The sequence below is a fragment of the Schistosoma haematobium genome, chromosome ZW (assembly GCF_000699445.3).
Source record: "Schistosoma haematobium chromosome ZW, whole genome shotgun sequence".
Taxonomy (NCBI): Eukaryota; Metazoa; Platyhelminthes; class Trematoda; order Strigeidida; family Schistosomatidae; genus Schistosoma; species Schistosoma haematobium.
In genome coordinates, this window is record NC_067195.1 from 35,747,591 (window position 1) to 35,763,504 (window position 15,914).

At 41.8% G+C, this 15,914-nt stretch overlaps 1 protein-coding gene across 2 annotated transcripts in view; it reads left to right on the forward strand.

Annotated features, from left to right (window-relative positions):
• The first annotated feature begins 2,397 nt into the window (after window positions 1–2,397).
• Window positions 2,398–15,914, forward strand: part of MS3_00003412 (uncharacterized protein) — a 59,270-nt gene continuing 45,753 nt past the window's right edge. The window contains exons 1-10 of one of the 2 annotated variants that reach the window (XM_051211206.1): window positions 2,398–2,444; window positions 2,546–2,698; window positions 2,729–2,848; window positions 2,886–3,004; window positions 3,033–3,144; window positions 3,181–3,285; window positions 3,319–3,423; window positions 3,455–3,524; window positions 11,698–11,915; window positions 12,823–13,011. In XM_051211206.1, the coding sequence (XP_051071244.1) occupies window positions 2,648–2,698; window positions 2,729–2,848; window positions 2,886–3,004; window positions 3,033–3,144; window positions 3,181–3,285; window positions 3,319–3,423; window positions 3,455–3,524; window positions 11,698–11,915; window positions 12,823–13,011 (1,089 nt within the window). In that variant the 5' untranslated portion in view covers window positions 2,398–2,444; window positions 2,546–2,647. Of the gene's footprint in view, window positions 2,445–2,545; window positions 3,145–3,180; window positions 3,525–11,697; window positions 11,916–12,822; window positions 13,012–15,914 lie in introns of those variants that run through there. The other variant, XM_051211207.1, reaches the window with a different exon arrangement.

Consider the following 15,914-nt stretch of genomic DNA (forward strand, 5'->3'; position numbering starts at 1 on the left):
AACGATTGATAGATCCAAAGCATTATTCTTACGAAAACAGACTTTCGAACTTAAGATTGTTCTCTTTGGGCTACAGGAGAGTGAGAGGTGACCTGATAATTGAATACAACACGATGAGTACGCCAAGTCACTTTAACACGGGATTCTTCCAGAAAAAACCACAATCATGCTCCTCGAGGCGACCTCCGAATACGTACACCTCAGAGTGCGGTAACCCAGTTATTCTCACGCTTTCATTTGTTTATCACTTATATTTACACAGCTGTGGAATCAATGAAGACAGAGCGCCTTCATCTATGTGTATCCAGTAAAACTGATGAGGTCGGCATCAGTGTCGAAGACATACAGAACTATTTATCCTGTGGATTTCTTTAGTTTCACAACTCACTCCTCTCAGTTGGGTGGTGATGACTCTAAGATATGGCCAGTTAGAAGTTTAAACCCGGGGAGCTTGTCGTTAGTGAACACTCTTCAGATGGCTTTCTACGTTCGGCAGCACCTGATCGCCTTTTCCTAATACAAAGGGCCACATGTTACAACATAGCAGTGAAGAAAAGAATGTACAATGAAAGTTTCTATTCATCGTATTCTCGGTTGGCTTTTGCATGTTTTACAGTCCTCCTGAAAAACAAAGAAAACTAAGTGTAAGTACGCACAGAAATACAACTATACATGTGTAAAGAACCAAAATGCACGATAGAAAGGAAATATACTGTCACACATGTATGTTGATAACACGCGATGGCGTGAAATAAATTTTGCACAATGAATGTTTTCTGGATGTTTTAAGAAAACAAAACACTACACATATATGAGCATATTAAAAAAGTATTTGTTTTTTGACACAAGAAGACAAACAGGTGAGATAAATGAAAATGTTACTTTTCTTCTTATGTACATTAGTCGTTTGAGTGTTCTGGAAGCCTTACCCTACTTCTAGAGTGTATTGTTTCGGGCTGGTCGCTAGACACCAGCCACGTGACTGCTGATTATCGGATAGGGTATCGTAATTCTCAGGCTCTTGTCGTTCGATTGTATTGGAGGAAAATAAATATTAGTAGGGTCACCTTGTAAATATGCGGCTTTAAAACGGTCATTGCTGACGTTATAGTTGGTTTCGTTCTTATCGATGATATAGTTTTCGGGTTTGCGACGAAGGATTTTGAAGGGTCTTTCGTATTCCACTTCGAGAGGTTAAAGTACGGAGTCCTGGAGTATGAAGACATGTGTACTACGTCAAAAGGCGAAAACATCAGTTGGATAATGTCGAGTGAAAACAGGTATAACTGAGTGCATGGCGTTTATAAGCCTGCCCGTGCAAGAGTTTAGACCCATATTCATCGATGAATATGGAGGATCCACAAATCCTCCCGGGGGTCGGATTTCAGTTCGGCAAACGAGCTGTGTTGCAGTGCATTCAACGTCAGCTTTCTCTGGACTGAAAACACTCAGAAGAACGAGTGGAAGAGCGTCAATCCATTGTGAAACTTTTGCCGCTGGAAGTGAGGCCCTGATCTGTCGGTGAAAGCGTTCTACTAACCAGCTAGCTTGTGGGTGGTAGGCAGTCGTTCGAAGTCCTGTGATTCCTAGTAGTGTAGTAGGGCAAATCCAAAGTTCAGATAATCTACAACTAAGAAAGGCAGTTACACAAACAGATGAATTAAAATGCCCATCTGCTTTCCTCCATTTGCGTGTGTCGGTGAGTAGATTATGGTGTGTCAGGTCACTTTCTATGGCTGACATAGAAACAACTGCAACAACGAAAATCCAATGATTGGGTTTGTATAAACCTACGTTGAGATAAACATATCACTTGCCATAAGCGGCAATCGGTTTCTGACTTGTCGTCTGTAGGTTGAAAACAGGTTTACACAGTCAGTCGTCAGAATTCTTAAGAACTCTGGCTTTCGTTCTAGTGTCGACGAGATAGCAAACTTTTGTCATCAAATCAGTGACGTACAAAAGACGGCTTATACAAGACGTTCTATCCAGATAGGCCCTCGCAAAAGGTCTATCATAAGAGGACTATCGATTTATCGATGAGCGTTTGGTCTGAGTTGGCAGACAGTTGAAATTGATGACAAGCACCGTAATACACACTCGTGATCTGATGAATATGCCTGGTGGAGCACCTTCAACTGGATTGTGTCCAGAAAAACCAATGAGGTCAGCATCAATGTCAAAGACATATAAAACTTTATCTTGGAGATTTATTTACCGCTGTACACATGTCGTGTTGGAATAGCTTTATTTGTTTTCATAGTATTTGGAGATTCAGCCATCTAAGTAATTCAATGAAATCGTTCCATCCCAGTGATAAAATTTAGTAATAGTCGCTTTTCTTCACAGAGTTTCCAGATATATATTCATGTGTTTACATATCTGGGATCGAATAGTAAACGCGGCTATACAAGTGTGGCTTTACATTGTCTTGTCTTACCTCCGTTAGTTCACTGTTTTTTCTTCCGCCTTATTTTTATCACCGGGATTATATTTACATGTTCATTCGTTCTATCACTGTTTTGTTGATTCTTTTATTCTTCAGACCTTCGATTTGTTCAGTAAATAACTAGAAAGTCAACTTATTAATTTGATAACTCTCAGATTCTGAAGACTTTAAAGAATTGAATAAACTTTTGTACTGGGGATGATACATGATCCGGTGATTGCGATAGATAGGTTCATAAATGAGTTGACAGTAAGTTCGTGATATATGCTTTATCTTTAGGTTTCTGTCATGTTAGAAGAGTCACTTGGTGGTATGATATTAGATGAAGGAATGAGTTTAATAGATATGGATGTTATCAGGTCACAAAGGCTGTGGAGCGAGGTTTTGCATCAAAAAGCAGTAAGACACATGACTGCTAATAATTGACATAATCAAGAGGTTCAGGGCACTGGATTGTTTAGTGTCAAGGCTAGCCAATATAAAACATGAACGTATTGTGATGCGAATTCTGTGGAGCATAGATTTTGCTATTGAAAAAACAATGTTCTCACCAAGGTATATTTAACTATATATCACTCTTCAGAGAAATCGCTCATTCACTGGTATGCTCAGAGCATCTGCGTGTGGAGTCTCCCATCTTGTTTCGGTGTATATTTAAGCTTCTTCTAAAGCTTATTTTCTTTCTGGATTATAAGGTAAATCGTCAAATCTTGTTTAATTGTTTGATAAAGAGCAACCGTGAGGTTTTTAATAAAAGCATTGAAAAGTCATCACAGTTTACAGAGAAAATGTTCTGCGACCGCACCTTGTTTTATACTATTGACCCTTCATTAGAGGTTTAGTTTGCCGCATCCTTTATGTCTTTTTAGTTAATACAGCTACTATTATGTCGTGAGATATGCCTGATGCCTGCCTACTTCGCTATGCATGAGCTAATTCGAAATTTTTCTAGCGAATTTGGCGACGCTCCTCAGGTAATCCGGTTAATTTTAATGACGTTCGTAGTTTATTCAAACAGAATTCAACAACTTTATGGACAGTTTCAAAAGGCCTGCGCGCTTGCTGTATTCGAGAGGTTAGTAATCGTTTTCAGGATTTTTAGTGTATTGTGTTATACTAAGTCCAGCATATCTTAGCAAACTACTTTGCATAATCTCAATATTCTCACAATATTCTCTGACTCTTAGAAATTCTAAATTGAGATCTACAGATTATACTTTGCTAACTTAACTCGAAAACTAACTACACGTCCTTATATTCTGTTATAATCCACATTGATTGTAAAAGCTAAATACATTTTACGGATCCGTGATCCAAAGTAATGATTTTTTAACTTATAAGGGAGGAGGAATGCTAGTAGTTTCTCTCAACTAGTCGCCTGTTTGTGTGGATGCTTTAAAATTGCTTCGTAGGTATTCGAGATATGTCCGTTAGAATTCAATTCCTTTACGCCACTGACTTGCTCCGTAAGAAACTGAATCTGTGCTGTTTTTCGCCTATAAAAAGTTTTTTTTTTAGAAAAAAATTGTACTTGCATGTCTGACACGACAGTTTATTGTCAGAAATCATATACTGTTTCATTTCAGAGTAAGTTGGAATCTAGTGCGAATGAGTACAATAGTTCTCTAGGACCCAGCTGGTCTTCGCAGTCATTGATATACAATGTGTTCACCTTTTTGAGTCGTTCCGCAAGATTTACTGTTGGGATGTGACTTTTAGAGCTTTTTGTATCAATGTTCAAGTTTGGTTATTCCGTAAGCCGAGAAGGAAACTCCTCATACACCTGTTTGTGATGAAGCTTTCTCAAGTTATCGTTTCAAGCGTTCCATGATCTTGTCTTCGTGACCCTTTTTCGTAATTGTGTTGGTTCATCTGGAATCAGTCTTAGATAACCCCTAAGCCAGAATACTGTTTTTCGAACTTTCTGATTAATAGTTGTAGTTTATTCTCTACGGTCATGCAGATAGAGCGCTGATTATAAGTTTGAAATTCCCTACTCCGTCATGCGAATGAACTCATTTCTTAAATAGATAGTGATTCTGAGTCATTTATATCTAGCCTCAAGACAGACGGTATTACGTAATTTGAATGGGTTACTGAGACATAGCTATCTAAGCAATTAGTAGGGTATGTTCATTAGCTGCGTATAATCAACTAAAACTGTCCAATTTTCAATGATGTTTGGCTATTTATTGTTGGAAATAAAACGGTTCCAATGTTAAAAAAGCTATTTAACTATGCCATAGACTTAAGGGCTTTTGTTATTTAAACTATATAGTGTCGTTATCGATCATTTCATCAGCGTAATACAGTGATCTGTATTTATTTAATCTTTTGATTACTATATTGTCAGTCCTTTTGATTTATTTTTGGGTATACCAGTTCATACTTTTTGGATGTGCATTGCATCTACCCACTTATCTAGCTCAAATTAGTAACGAAAAGGTTAAATATATATAGTTCAGTAACCATTGGAGGAGGCTAGAGGCGATATGGTAACAGTAGACAACCGTTCAGACTTATCAAGGAAATGGATATTGAAAATACGGTTGTCAGTGAAAGTGTCTCGGAAAAAGATAGGACTATTATTTACTCTCCAAGAGATTAGACCGATGGGCAAAATACTTTACAGAAGAGTTCAACTGGCCTTCACACTTCAGCTACCCACTATATCCAAACGACCCGGATGGTAGACTGATATAATTTCTCTGACTTAGTGAGGTTGGAAAGGCTATAAGTAATCTAAAGCGAAGAGCAGCAGGGCCTTATGGACTAACCTCTGTGAATTTTAAGGATGGTGGTCCGATTTTATCAATTAGATTAACTGAAATCTTAGCTAGAATCTGGGAAGTGGACGTAATCCCATCTGACTAGTCTCAACCGCTGATCTTCCCAGTCTTTAAGAAACGACAAAAATCCTCTTGCAATAATCACAGAGGAATCAATTCGACTAACATAATGTCTAAAATATTAGCCTCTAGAATAAATCGACGTCCAACTAGAGCTCAGGAAGAGCAAACCTGAAAAAAACCAAGCTGGTTTCAGATCTGGACGTGGATGTATAGACCAAATATTCATCCTTAGGCAGGTCCTGAGACATAGGCATACTTTTCGACGTACGACTACAGTTGTATTCCTTGACCTTAAGGCGGTGATTGACTTTGTTGATCGTGAGGTTCTATGACAGTGTCTGTCATTGAAAGGCATACCAAAGAAGTACATTAACCTTGTGCAGGCTCTCTACTCGAACACAACTGGTAGAGTGAGAGCTTATGGCGAACTGTCATCAGAATTGATTACCTCAAGTGGTGTTCGTCAGGGCTGTCCACTCTCTCCATTCTTGTTCAACTTTGTCGTCGATGTACTTTTAGAGATAACACTTTTCTCGTCTAGATTTCCAGGGGTTGAACTCCTATCGGGAGGTTCACTTGTTGACTTAGAATATGCTGATGACATAGTTTTATTTGGTTAAGACGCTGACAAAATGCCGAGTCTTCTGACCACTCTGAGCAACAATGCAAGCATGTTCGGGATGCGATTCTCTCCCTCGAAATGCAAAATGTTGCTTCAGGATTGGGTTGCATTGACACCCGAACTAATGATAGGGAGTGAAGTAGTTGAGCGTGTCGACCTCTTCACTTATCTTGGAAGTCTCATCAGCCCTTGTGGTCTGATGTGTGACGAAATCTCAGCACGGATACAGAAGGGTCGACTAGCTTTTGCCAACTTGCGTTATTTATGGCGTAGGCGAGATATCCGTCTATCAACCAAAGGACGTGTTTACTGCGCAGTAGTTCGTTCCATCCTACTTTATGGCAGTGAAACATGGCCGGTTAGAGTAGAGGATTTATTTATTTATTTATTTATTTGAACACATAAATATTGGTACAAGAGAGCGTCAAATATATATGCGCCACACAAAACAATGAGAGTTCGAAGAGAAAGAAAAAAAGGTAAGGAGCGTAAAAAAAAGAGAACAATAACGAAGAGATTGGTGTAAGGTAGTGAAGTAATAGTAATAGTAATAATGAGGGAACGGGAAGGCACAGTCAGAAGAAATCTTTCAGTTAAGGGAGACAACCACTTTTTATGAAGAAAGTAAAAGAAGATTACAGCAGGATTGCCACTGGCTTCTATTCTGAGCCATATCTGATAACGTCTCTAGCCACTGTGTTGCATCATCTGTAGGACCCCAACTAGCGCGTCTTGAACGACCAACAGAACACAGTCCTGTTCAGCTTTCTTTCATACCACAACACCATGTCATGAGCTTACCACCTCTCCACTTTTTACAACCAAAACCAGCGTCGGCAAATAATGCCCGACGTGGAATTCTCTGGGACGACACTCGTAGAACATGTTCAAGCCACCGAAGTCGGTGTTTCAAGATGGTGACATCGATTGCATTATCATCTCTGTGCCCGAACACACGATGCCGAACCTCTGCATTACTAACATGGTGTTGCCACTGGATGTCAGCAATCCTTCGGAGACAACGATGATCGAACACAGAGAGTCGTCTAACGTCCTCAATTCGGAGAGCCCAGGTTTCACAAGCATAGAGCAGAACTGCTCTCACCGACGCGTTGTAGATCCGACCTTTTACAGCCAGACTGACATCACGAAGGCGCCAATGGTGGCCCAGATTGGCATAAGCCGCTCTGGCTTTCACTATACGTGAATTGATCTCAGCACTCACGCTACCACTAGCACTTATGCAGCTACCTAGATACACGAACTTCTCGACTACTTTTATCTGTTCACCATTCAGGGTGAGTACAGGATTAGAATCCTACCAGTCTTGTAGAATTACTTTGCACTCCGAAGGTGCAAAGCACATACCATACTTACGGACACTGATTACCGACTGGTTAAGTGAGGATTGCATACCTTGGGCATTGTCGCACAGTAAGACAATATCATCCGCATACTCAAGGTCAAGAAGTCTTTCTCCAGGCAACAGATCCACACCACCATTACTTACATCCATCAGAGCTGTTTCCAGAACGTCGTCGATGGCAAAGTTGGTGAGGGATGGTGAGATTAGGCAACCCTGCCTAACCCCACTGCTCGAATGGAACAATGGAGAGATGTGGTTGTATGCCCTCACTCTGCCTGAGGTGTTTGTATATAGGGCTTTTAGGATGTTAATAAACTTCTCAGGCACACCCTTCTTCAATAGACAATCCCAGAGAACAGTCCTGTCCAACGAATCAAAGGCAGCCCTGATGTCAAGAAACACTACGATTGGTGGCCTTTTATAAGCATGATGGTGTTCTAACATTTGGCGGAGGGTGACGATATGATCAATACATCCTCCCCCAAATGCCCTGGTATGGCCGAGAGTGGGGTAGGCCCGCCCTCCCTCTCGAATTGCTCTCACACGGCCACGCGTATACAGCCTCTGCCAGGGAAGTCCTACTCACTGCGTTCTCGTGGTGGGGGTGTTGTTTACAAAAATGAGAGGACGAAAAGCGAATGTCCAGCGCTTTAACCGGATCCCAAACCAATGGTGCACATGGGCTGCAGTACCCTGCGGGAACAAATGACGTATGAACCAATCGTTGGTCACCGGCTTCCATGGGAATGCATCTCCTCACGTTGCTCCACTGCCTTGTGGGTTAGACCTTTAGATGAAAGGCTCGGGGAGTGGCCCCCTAAGAAAACCACCTGCTTCGGTCTGGGCACCCGGGCAGTATTACAGCCCTCATACATATCGAATGAGATTTGTGGTGGCGCATATATATTTGGTGCCCTCTTGTACCAATATTTATTTGTTGAAATAAAATAAAAAATACCGTTCCTCGCGAGTCAATCATTCTCGGGTTTTGAGCAACCTACGAAGTATGACGGAAGCCAATAGCTTGGACGCAATCGGAAGTAGACTTATTCCCCGATAGTTGTTACAGGAACGACGTGAACCCCTTTTAAAAATAGGGACAACTACCGACTCATTCCATGATGTTGGTACACTCTCTAGCTCCCAGACATTTGTAAACAACATATTCAGTTCCTTAGTCCGAAAGTTACCACCATATTTAAAAAGGGCCGGAGGTAAGTCATCTGGGCCAGGTGATTTGCAGCGTTTCTGAGTTGGAGTTCCTTGCGGACTTCCGCCTCATTTGGTAGATCAGTCGTCACCGGCCATGGAGGGCAGGACAGTCTGACCGATGTCGCCGGAGCAGCAGACCAGTTGAACTGCCCTTCGAAGAATTCTGCCTATCGTCCAAGATGTCGATGGATGTTAGTAATTGACATCCCGTCATCCTCCCAGACGTCTTGCTGCCAGTGGCTCGGATGAGTTGGAAGAGCTTCCGGTAATTACCAGATGCAGCTGCTACTTCCAGTTCATTAGCACGCTCCGACCAGCCAGTTTGAATGGTGCACGTGGTTTCAGAAAAACTGCTTCAGTATTCGTATTTGGTGGTAGCATACAATTTTCAACCAGGCAGTAACTCGAGAACGTTTAGATAGAACCGAGTTCCCACCGTAGGCGAGCTGCTGTATAAGTCGAAAAATAAGGATACATAAAGTGGGAATAAAAGAGAGTGAATAAATGACGTAGTAAATAATAACAATAACAATAATAATGTGAATCGTTTGATTGCTGATCGAAGCAAGACAAGTATTTTCCATAAATATCGACATTTCATCACATTTGTGTGTGGGCTGTGATACTGCCCGGGTGCCCAGACCGAAGCAGGTGGTTTTCTTAGGGGGCCACTCCCCGAGCCTTTCATCTAAAGGTCTAACCCACAAGGCAGTGGAGCAACATGAGGAGATGCATTCCCATGGAAGCCGGTGACCAACGATTGGTTCATACGTCATTTGTTCCCGCAGGGTACTGGAGCCCATGTGCACCATTGGTTTGGGATCCGGTTAAAGCGCCGGACATTCGCTTTTCGTCCTCTCATTTTTGTAAACAACACCCCCACCACGAGAACGCAGTGAGTAGGACTTCCCTGGCAGAGGCTGTATACGCGTGGCCGTGTGAGAGCATTTCGAGAGGGAGGGCGGGCCTACCCCACTCTCGGCCATACCAGGGCATTTGGGGGAGGATGTATTGGTCATATCGTCACCCTCCGCCAAATGTTAGAACACCATCATGCTTATAAAAGGCCACCAATCGTAGTGTTTCTTGACATCAGGGCTGCCTTTGTTTCGTTGGACAGGACTGTTCTCTGGGATTGTCTATTGAAGAAGGGTGTGCCTGAGAAGTTTATTAACATCCTAAAAGCCCTATATACAAACACCTCAGGCAGAGTGAGGGCATACAACCACATCTCTCCATTGTTCCATTCGAGCAGTGGGGTTAGGCAGGGAGATTGGAAGAAAGCTAGGGGAGGCCAGACCAAAACATGGCACTGGTCCATGAAGTCACTGATAAGTAGACTGAGTTATATTGGTAGGTGTAGACTACCTGGTTGGTGACCGCGAGATGATTGAAACCGATGATTAGAGACCCTGAATGACATTGCTCAAAATCGTTTGCAATGGCGCGGGTGCATCCACTGTTTGTGTTCTCCCAAATTCTAATCTTCTGAATTCTTCATGTCCATTTCTTTTTTCTCTTTCCAAATTTATTTCACTGGATTATAGTCCTTGAATAGCATCTTCAAACCCTAATTTTTTTGATTACAGCTTATAATTTACTACACCTAGCATTACGGGATTTGAATCGACCACTGCATCTCTGTGCTAATGTGGTGTGGCAACTCGAACTGATGTACGTACGTACGAAGTTCTATATTGTTCTATGTTGTTGCAAAGGCCACTCAGTAGCACTCCATCCAACTCTGTCCTGGGCACTCCTTTCCAGCTGCTATTCATCCTTTTCATATCTGCTTCGGATTCTTGGCTCAGCATGTTCTTTGACCTTCCTCTTATGCGTTTCCCTTTAGGAACCCAAGTTAGCGCTTGCCTCGTGATGCAGTTTGATGATTTCCTCAATGTGTGTCCTATTCACTTCCAACGTCTTTTCCTAGTTTCCTCCTCAGTTGGAAGCTGGTTTATTCTCTCCCACAGTAGGCTGTTGCTGATGGTATCCGGCAAACGGACATTAGGTATCTTGTGTAGTTAATTGTTTGTAAATATCTGTGCTTTGTTTCGATGATGGTTGTAGTAGTTCTCCGAGTTTCAGCTCTGTACAATTGAACTGTCTTGACATTCGTATTGAAGATTGTGACATTGATACTGGCTTACTGTTGTTTTGAGTTGCACATGTTCTTCAGTTGTGGGAATGCTATCCTTGCTTTGTCAATCCTTGCCTTTACGTCTGCATCAGATCCTCCTTGTTCATAGATAATGCTGTCCAGGTCCAGGTACGTGAAAGATTCCGTATCTTCCAGAGCTTCTCGATCAAGTGTGATTGAGTTGGTGTTCACTGTGTTGTATTTGAGGATCTTGCGTTTTCCCTTGTGTATGTTGAGGCCTACTGATATAGAAGCTGCTGCTGCACTGTTTGTCTTGACCTGCATTTGTTGACGTTTATGTTATCGAAGAGCTAGGTTGTCTGTGAAGTCTAAATCGTCTATTTGTATGCAAGCTGTTCATTGTATTCTGTGCTTTTCCTGAGATGTGGAGGTCTTCCTAATCTAGCCTGCCACTGGAAGAAAGAGGAAAGGGGAGAATAAACAGCCTTGTCTAACACCGGTCTTCACTTGGAATGCATCTACCAGCCGTTCTCCATTCACGACTTTAGAGTGTAGTCTGTCGTAAGAATCCCGTAATATAGTAACGATCTTGTCAAGTACACCATAGTGTCGAAGAAGGTTCCATAAGGTCCTCCTATCCATGCTGCCAAACGCCTTCTCGTAGTCAAGGTAGTTGATATATAGTGACAAGTTCCATTCAATCGATTGTTCAACGATGAACCGTAGTGTTACAGCTTGGTTTGTGCACGACGTATTGTTACTGAATTCAGCCTGTTGATTTTAACATTGGTTGTCTACTGAATCTTTCATCCTATTCAGCAACACTTTGTTGAAAACCTTTCCTGGTACTGACAGTAGTGTGATGCTTTTTAATCTTCACATTTGTTCAGATCTCTTTTTTTTGTAATCTTGGTGATATATCTTTCTTCTCAGCCTGTCATTGGGAATGTAAAGTTTGCTAACAAAGTTGTTTCAAGCCGAAGACCGTTACAATGGGTTGTAGTTTTAACTGATTGGAAAATGCTTTGTCGAGTATATTCATATGTTTTTAAATTCAAAGAATCAGTTTTAATACAGAATTTTATATCTTTCTAGTTTACCATGCCATGACTCCTTTCTGCGGAATAACCTCATTGAGTGCTCCAAACTATAGACTGGATTCTTCTAATCTCGTCTTGACTTCTATTAAAGGTGCTATGCGATATCCTGAATTTCTTACAAGCTCACAGCTGCCTCTTTTGTGTACGGTTTTGGGTCAGCTGCGAAGTTTTGAACTTACAACCGGAATGCTTGATCCTGCGAGTGGAAAAGTTGTACGTTTTCTGTGTTTTTGAAATTCGTATATTTTTAGTTTTAAAAATGTAGAGATAAAAATATGAACAAATTTAAATTAAATCGTTACGGGATTAATATTATGCTGACAACTATTTTGTGGTGTTATTGTTTTAGGTGACCGACAATTTGACAACAGAAATAAGAATACTCTCAAATGTTCATCTTAGAATCTGATATACGTCACCTACTTCTTACATAGAGTGACTTGGAGTTTTATGCATTCCAAACTAAAATTATGGAAACAAATGTTGTTCAGCAGTCAGTTACTATCGTACATACTGGGCTTTAAGCTATACATAGTGTATGATGTCTAACAATACTATCTAACTGTCTGAACTGAAATAGGATATTTTCGGATTGATAGCTTAACGGTTAATTTGAGTTTCTAGACTACTGACATAACTGTTTGTCTTAAAGATACTATACTAGTTACGCGATCGCGTTGAAATGATCTGTGAGACCTAAACAGCAATACAATTGTTTGACTATGGTTCTAAAAGTAAAAACCTACATAACCTTGAACTAGTACAATAACTCTTGAAAGTATTTCCGTCAATCAAAATAAAGGTGGTTGGGGACTTAATTACTGTATTCGTACAGATCTTAGAGAGAAATCGATCTCACTATACTAACCGCTAATTTAACCTATAATCCTAACCAAAATGTGTATGTAGTTTTCTTCATCCCTCTTTAACTTCAATGACTCACCTGACTTGTACTTACAAGTATGTTGTATGTTGCTAGTACACTACCATTGTATGTTGCACAGTATTACTATTGCATTTTGGATTATTACATACTGATACAGTTAGGTTCAAAATTTATAACCCCTTGATTTTGGTGTTGTTTCGTTTAACGCTACTCACTAACTAAATACCACGGAAGAAAACTCGATCTGTGGGCCTGGAACTTGCGTTGGTCGAATTAATTGTTCAGGTTATGGAACTGTTGGAATGTACAAACGACGAAACGTGGAACCGTACAATATTCGAACATTTAATAAGTGTTATGATTACCTTCATGCTGAACAGCACGGTTAGATTTAATGAAATCGTTGTCAAACTTAATTCAAAAGTAAGCACAATTTTGTAAAACTTTGCATCTCGACTTGGCCAAGCAATTTTTGTGAAAAACATATGTATTTTATTTTGCGCTTAGGCTGTTATTAACTTGGCTTTTTAAGACTAAACACCAATAAAATGAAAATTAGTATTCTTAATATTACTTCCACCATTATTTATAAGCGTTTGTATATTCTCGTTGTTGACAGTGAGGGCTGTAATTGACGATTCATTTTTGGCATATGGGTATGTTGAGCAGATTTCTCCAATATTTCTATTTGGTCCTAAGTTTTAGCAAACTTCGATTTCAGTTAACAGTACAACTCGGGATACGCGTCTGGGCATATTCCGGTATGAACATAAACACTAGGGTGTAGGTACATCTATCTGACCAATTCTCTCATTAGTTCGGATTTTTGTTGGTATTCGAAAACAGCTTCAAAAATCTTGGAAAAGAAAGGAATTATTGTGCACATATACCAATAAGAGACTGATCAATTGCAGTCCCAAACATCAATGAAAAGATTCAAGTAAACAATATCATCAAATGAATTTATTGTATTTAATGTTTTACTTAAAGCTATCTGCTTTGTCAGCTTCAAGAAACGTCACTTTTATTTAAGATGAATTCCACACATCTGGAACATCAATATATGAACCTCCAAATGCCCTGGTATGGCCGATAGTGGGGTGGGCCCGCCCTCCCTCTCGAAATGCTCTCACACGGCCACGCGTATACAGCCTCTGCCAGGGAAGTCCTACTCACTGCGTTCTCGTGGTGGGGGTGTTGTTTACAAAAATGAGAGGACGAAAAGCGAATGTCCAGCGCTTTAACCGGATCCCAAACCAATGGTGCACATGGGCTGCAGTACCCTGCGGGAACAAATGACGTATGAACCAATCGTTGGTCACCGGCTTCCATGGGAATGCATCTCCTAATGTTGCTCCACTGCCTTGTGGGTTAGACCTTTAGATGAAAGGCTCGGGGAGTGGCCCCCTAAGAAAACCACCTGCTTCGGTCTGGGCACCCGGGCAGTATCACAGCCCACACACAAATGTGATGAAATGTCGATATTTATGGAAAATACTTGTCTTGCTTCGATCAGCAATCAAACGATTCACATTATTATTGTTATTGTTATTATTTACTACGTCATTTATTCACTCTCTTTTATTCCCACTTTATGTATCCTTATTTTTCGACTTATACAGCAGCTCGCCTACGGTGGGAACTCGGTTCTATCTAAACATTCTCGAGTCACTGCCTGGTTGAAAATTGTATGCTACCACCAAATACGAATACTGAAGCAGTTTTTCTGAAACCACGTGCACCATTCAAAGTGGCTGCCTTCAACGTTCGCACACTTATGCAGGTTGGACAACAGATAGGGCTGGCTATGTCTTTGCAAAGTCTTAATATCGATGTCTGCTGTCTATCTGAGACCCGTATACAAGACTCTGGTGAAGTACTACAAATTCGCTCTTCATCTGTCGCTTCGAAAGGCTTGTTTTACGTGCGCTTATCCGGGGACCTTGTGGCATCTTCGTCTGGTCTTGCTGGCGTTGGTGTCGCACTAAGCACTAGAGCTGAGGCAGCACTAATCGATTGGGTCCCCATTACCAGTCGGTTATGTGCTGTTAGATTAGAAAGTTCCATCAAAGTGAGAAGAAATCGGCGTGAGAAACGATGTCTTTTCGTCATCTCCGCCTACGCCCCGACAGATTGCAACCCGGATGCAATCAAGGATGAATTTTATCACCAGTTAACTTTTCTTCTCCAGAAAGTGCGTTCGACAGATATTGTAGTACTAGCCGGAGACTTGAATGCTCAGGTCGGGCGTCTAGGCACAGAAGAGAGTCGTTTAGGTGGCCGATGGGGACTTGTTGGTCGCAGAACAGATAACGGGGACCGTCTACTGCAACTGTGCACAGACCACAACCTGTTTCTGGCTAGCACTAACTTTCGGCACAGTCATCGCCGATGTGCCACCTGGCGTCCTCCCTCTGCATCTCAAGCCTGGACTCAGATTGATCACATCGCGATCAGCTACCGCTGGCATGGTTGTGTAAAAGACTGCCGCTCCTTTTGGAGTACCTATCTGGACTCTGACCATGCCTTGGTCTGCGCCAATCTTGCCTTACTTTTCAGTGGACAACGAAGTGATCGCCAGCAAAGGATTGGTGTCAGCAAGTTGGTTGCAACTTCTGTTGCAAGTAAGTATCGAACCGAGCTAGCTCCTAGGCTAGATACCATTCCACTGAAAAGTATAGATGAGCATTGGTTGCAACTTCATGGCGCCATGAAAATGGCGAGTAAAGCCGCTTGCGGCTTCGCGAAACGTCCCGCTTATAAGCACTGGGTTTCTTCAGGCTCCTTTCAACTCATTGAAGCCCGTCGGTCTACTCCGGGTGACCGTGAGTTTGACCACAAACGAAGGATGTTACGTAAGGAAATTGGACCAAGCTTGTGTAAGGACCGAGAAGCCTGGTGGTCGGAGCGTGCTAATGAACTGGAAGTAGCAGCTGCATCTGGTAATTACCGGAAGCTCTTCCAACTCATCCGAGCCACTGGCAGCAAGAAGTCTGGTGTGAGCGAAACAATCTGCGAGGATGATGGGATGCCAATTACTAACATCCATCGACATCTTGGACGATAGGCAGAATTCTTCGAAGGGCAGTTCAACTGGTCTGCTGCTCCGGCGACATCGGTCAGACTGTCCTGCCCTCCATGGCCGGTGACGACTGATCTACCAAATGAGGCGGAAGTCCGCAAGGAACTCCAACTCAGAAACGCTGCAAATCACCTGGCCCAGATGACTTACCTCCGGCCCTTTTTAAATATGGTGGTAACTTTCGGACTAAGGAACTGAATATGTTGTTTACAAATGTCTGGGAGCTAGAGAGTGTACCAACATC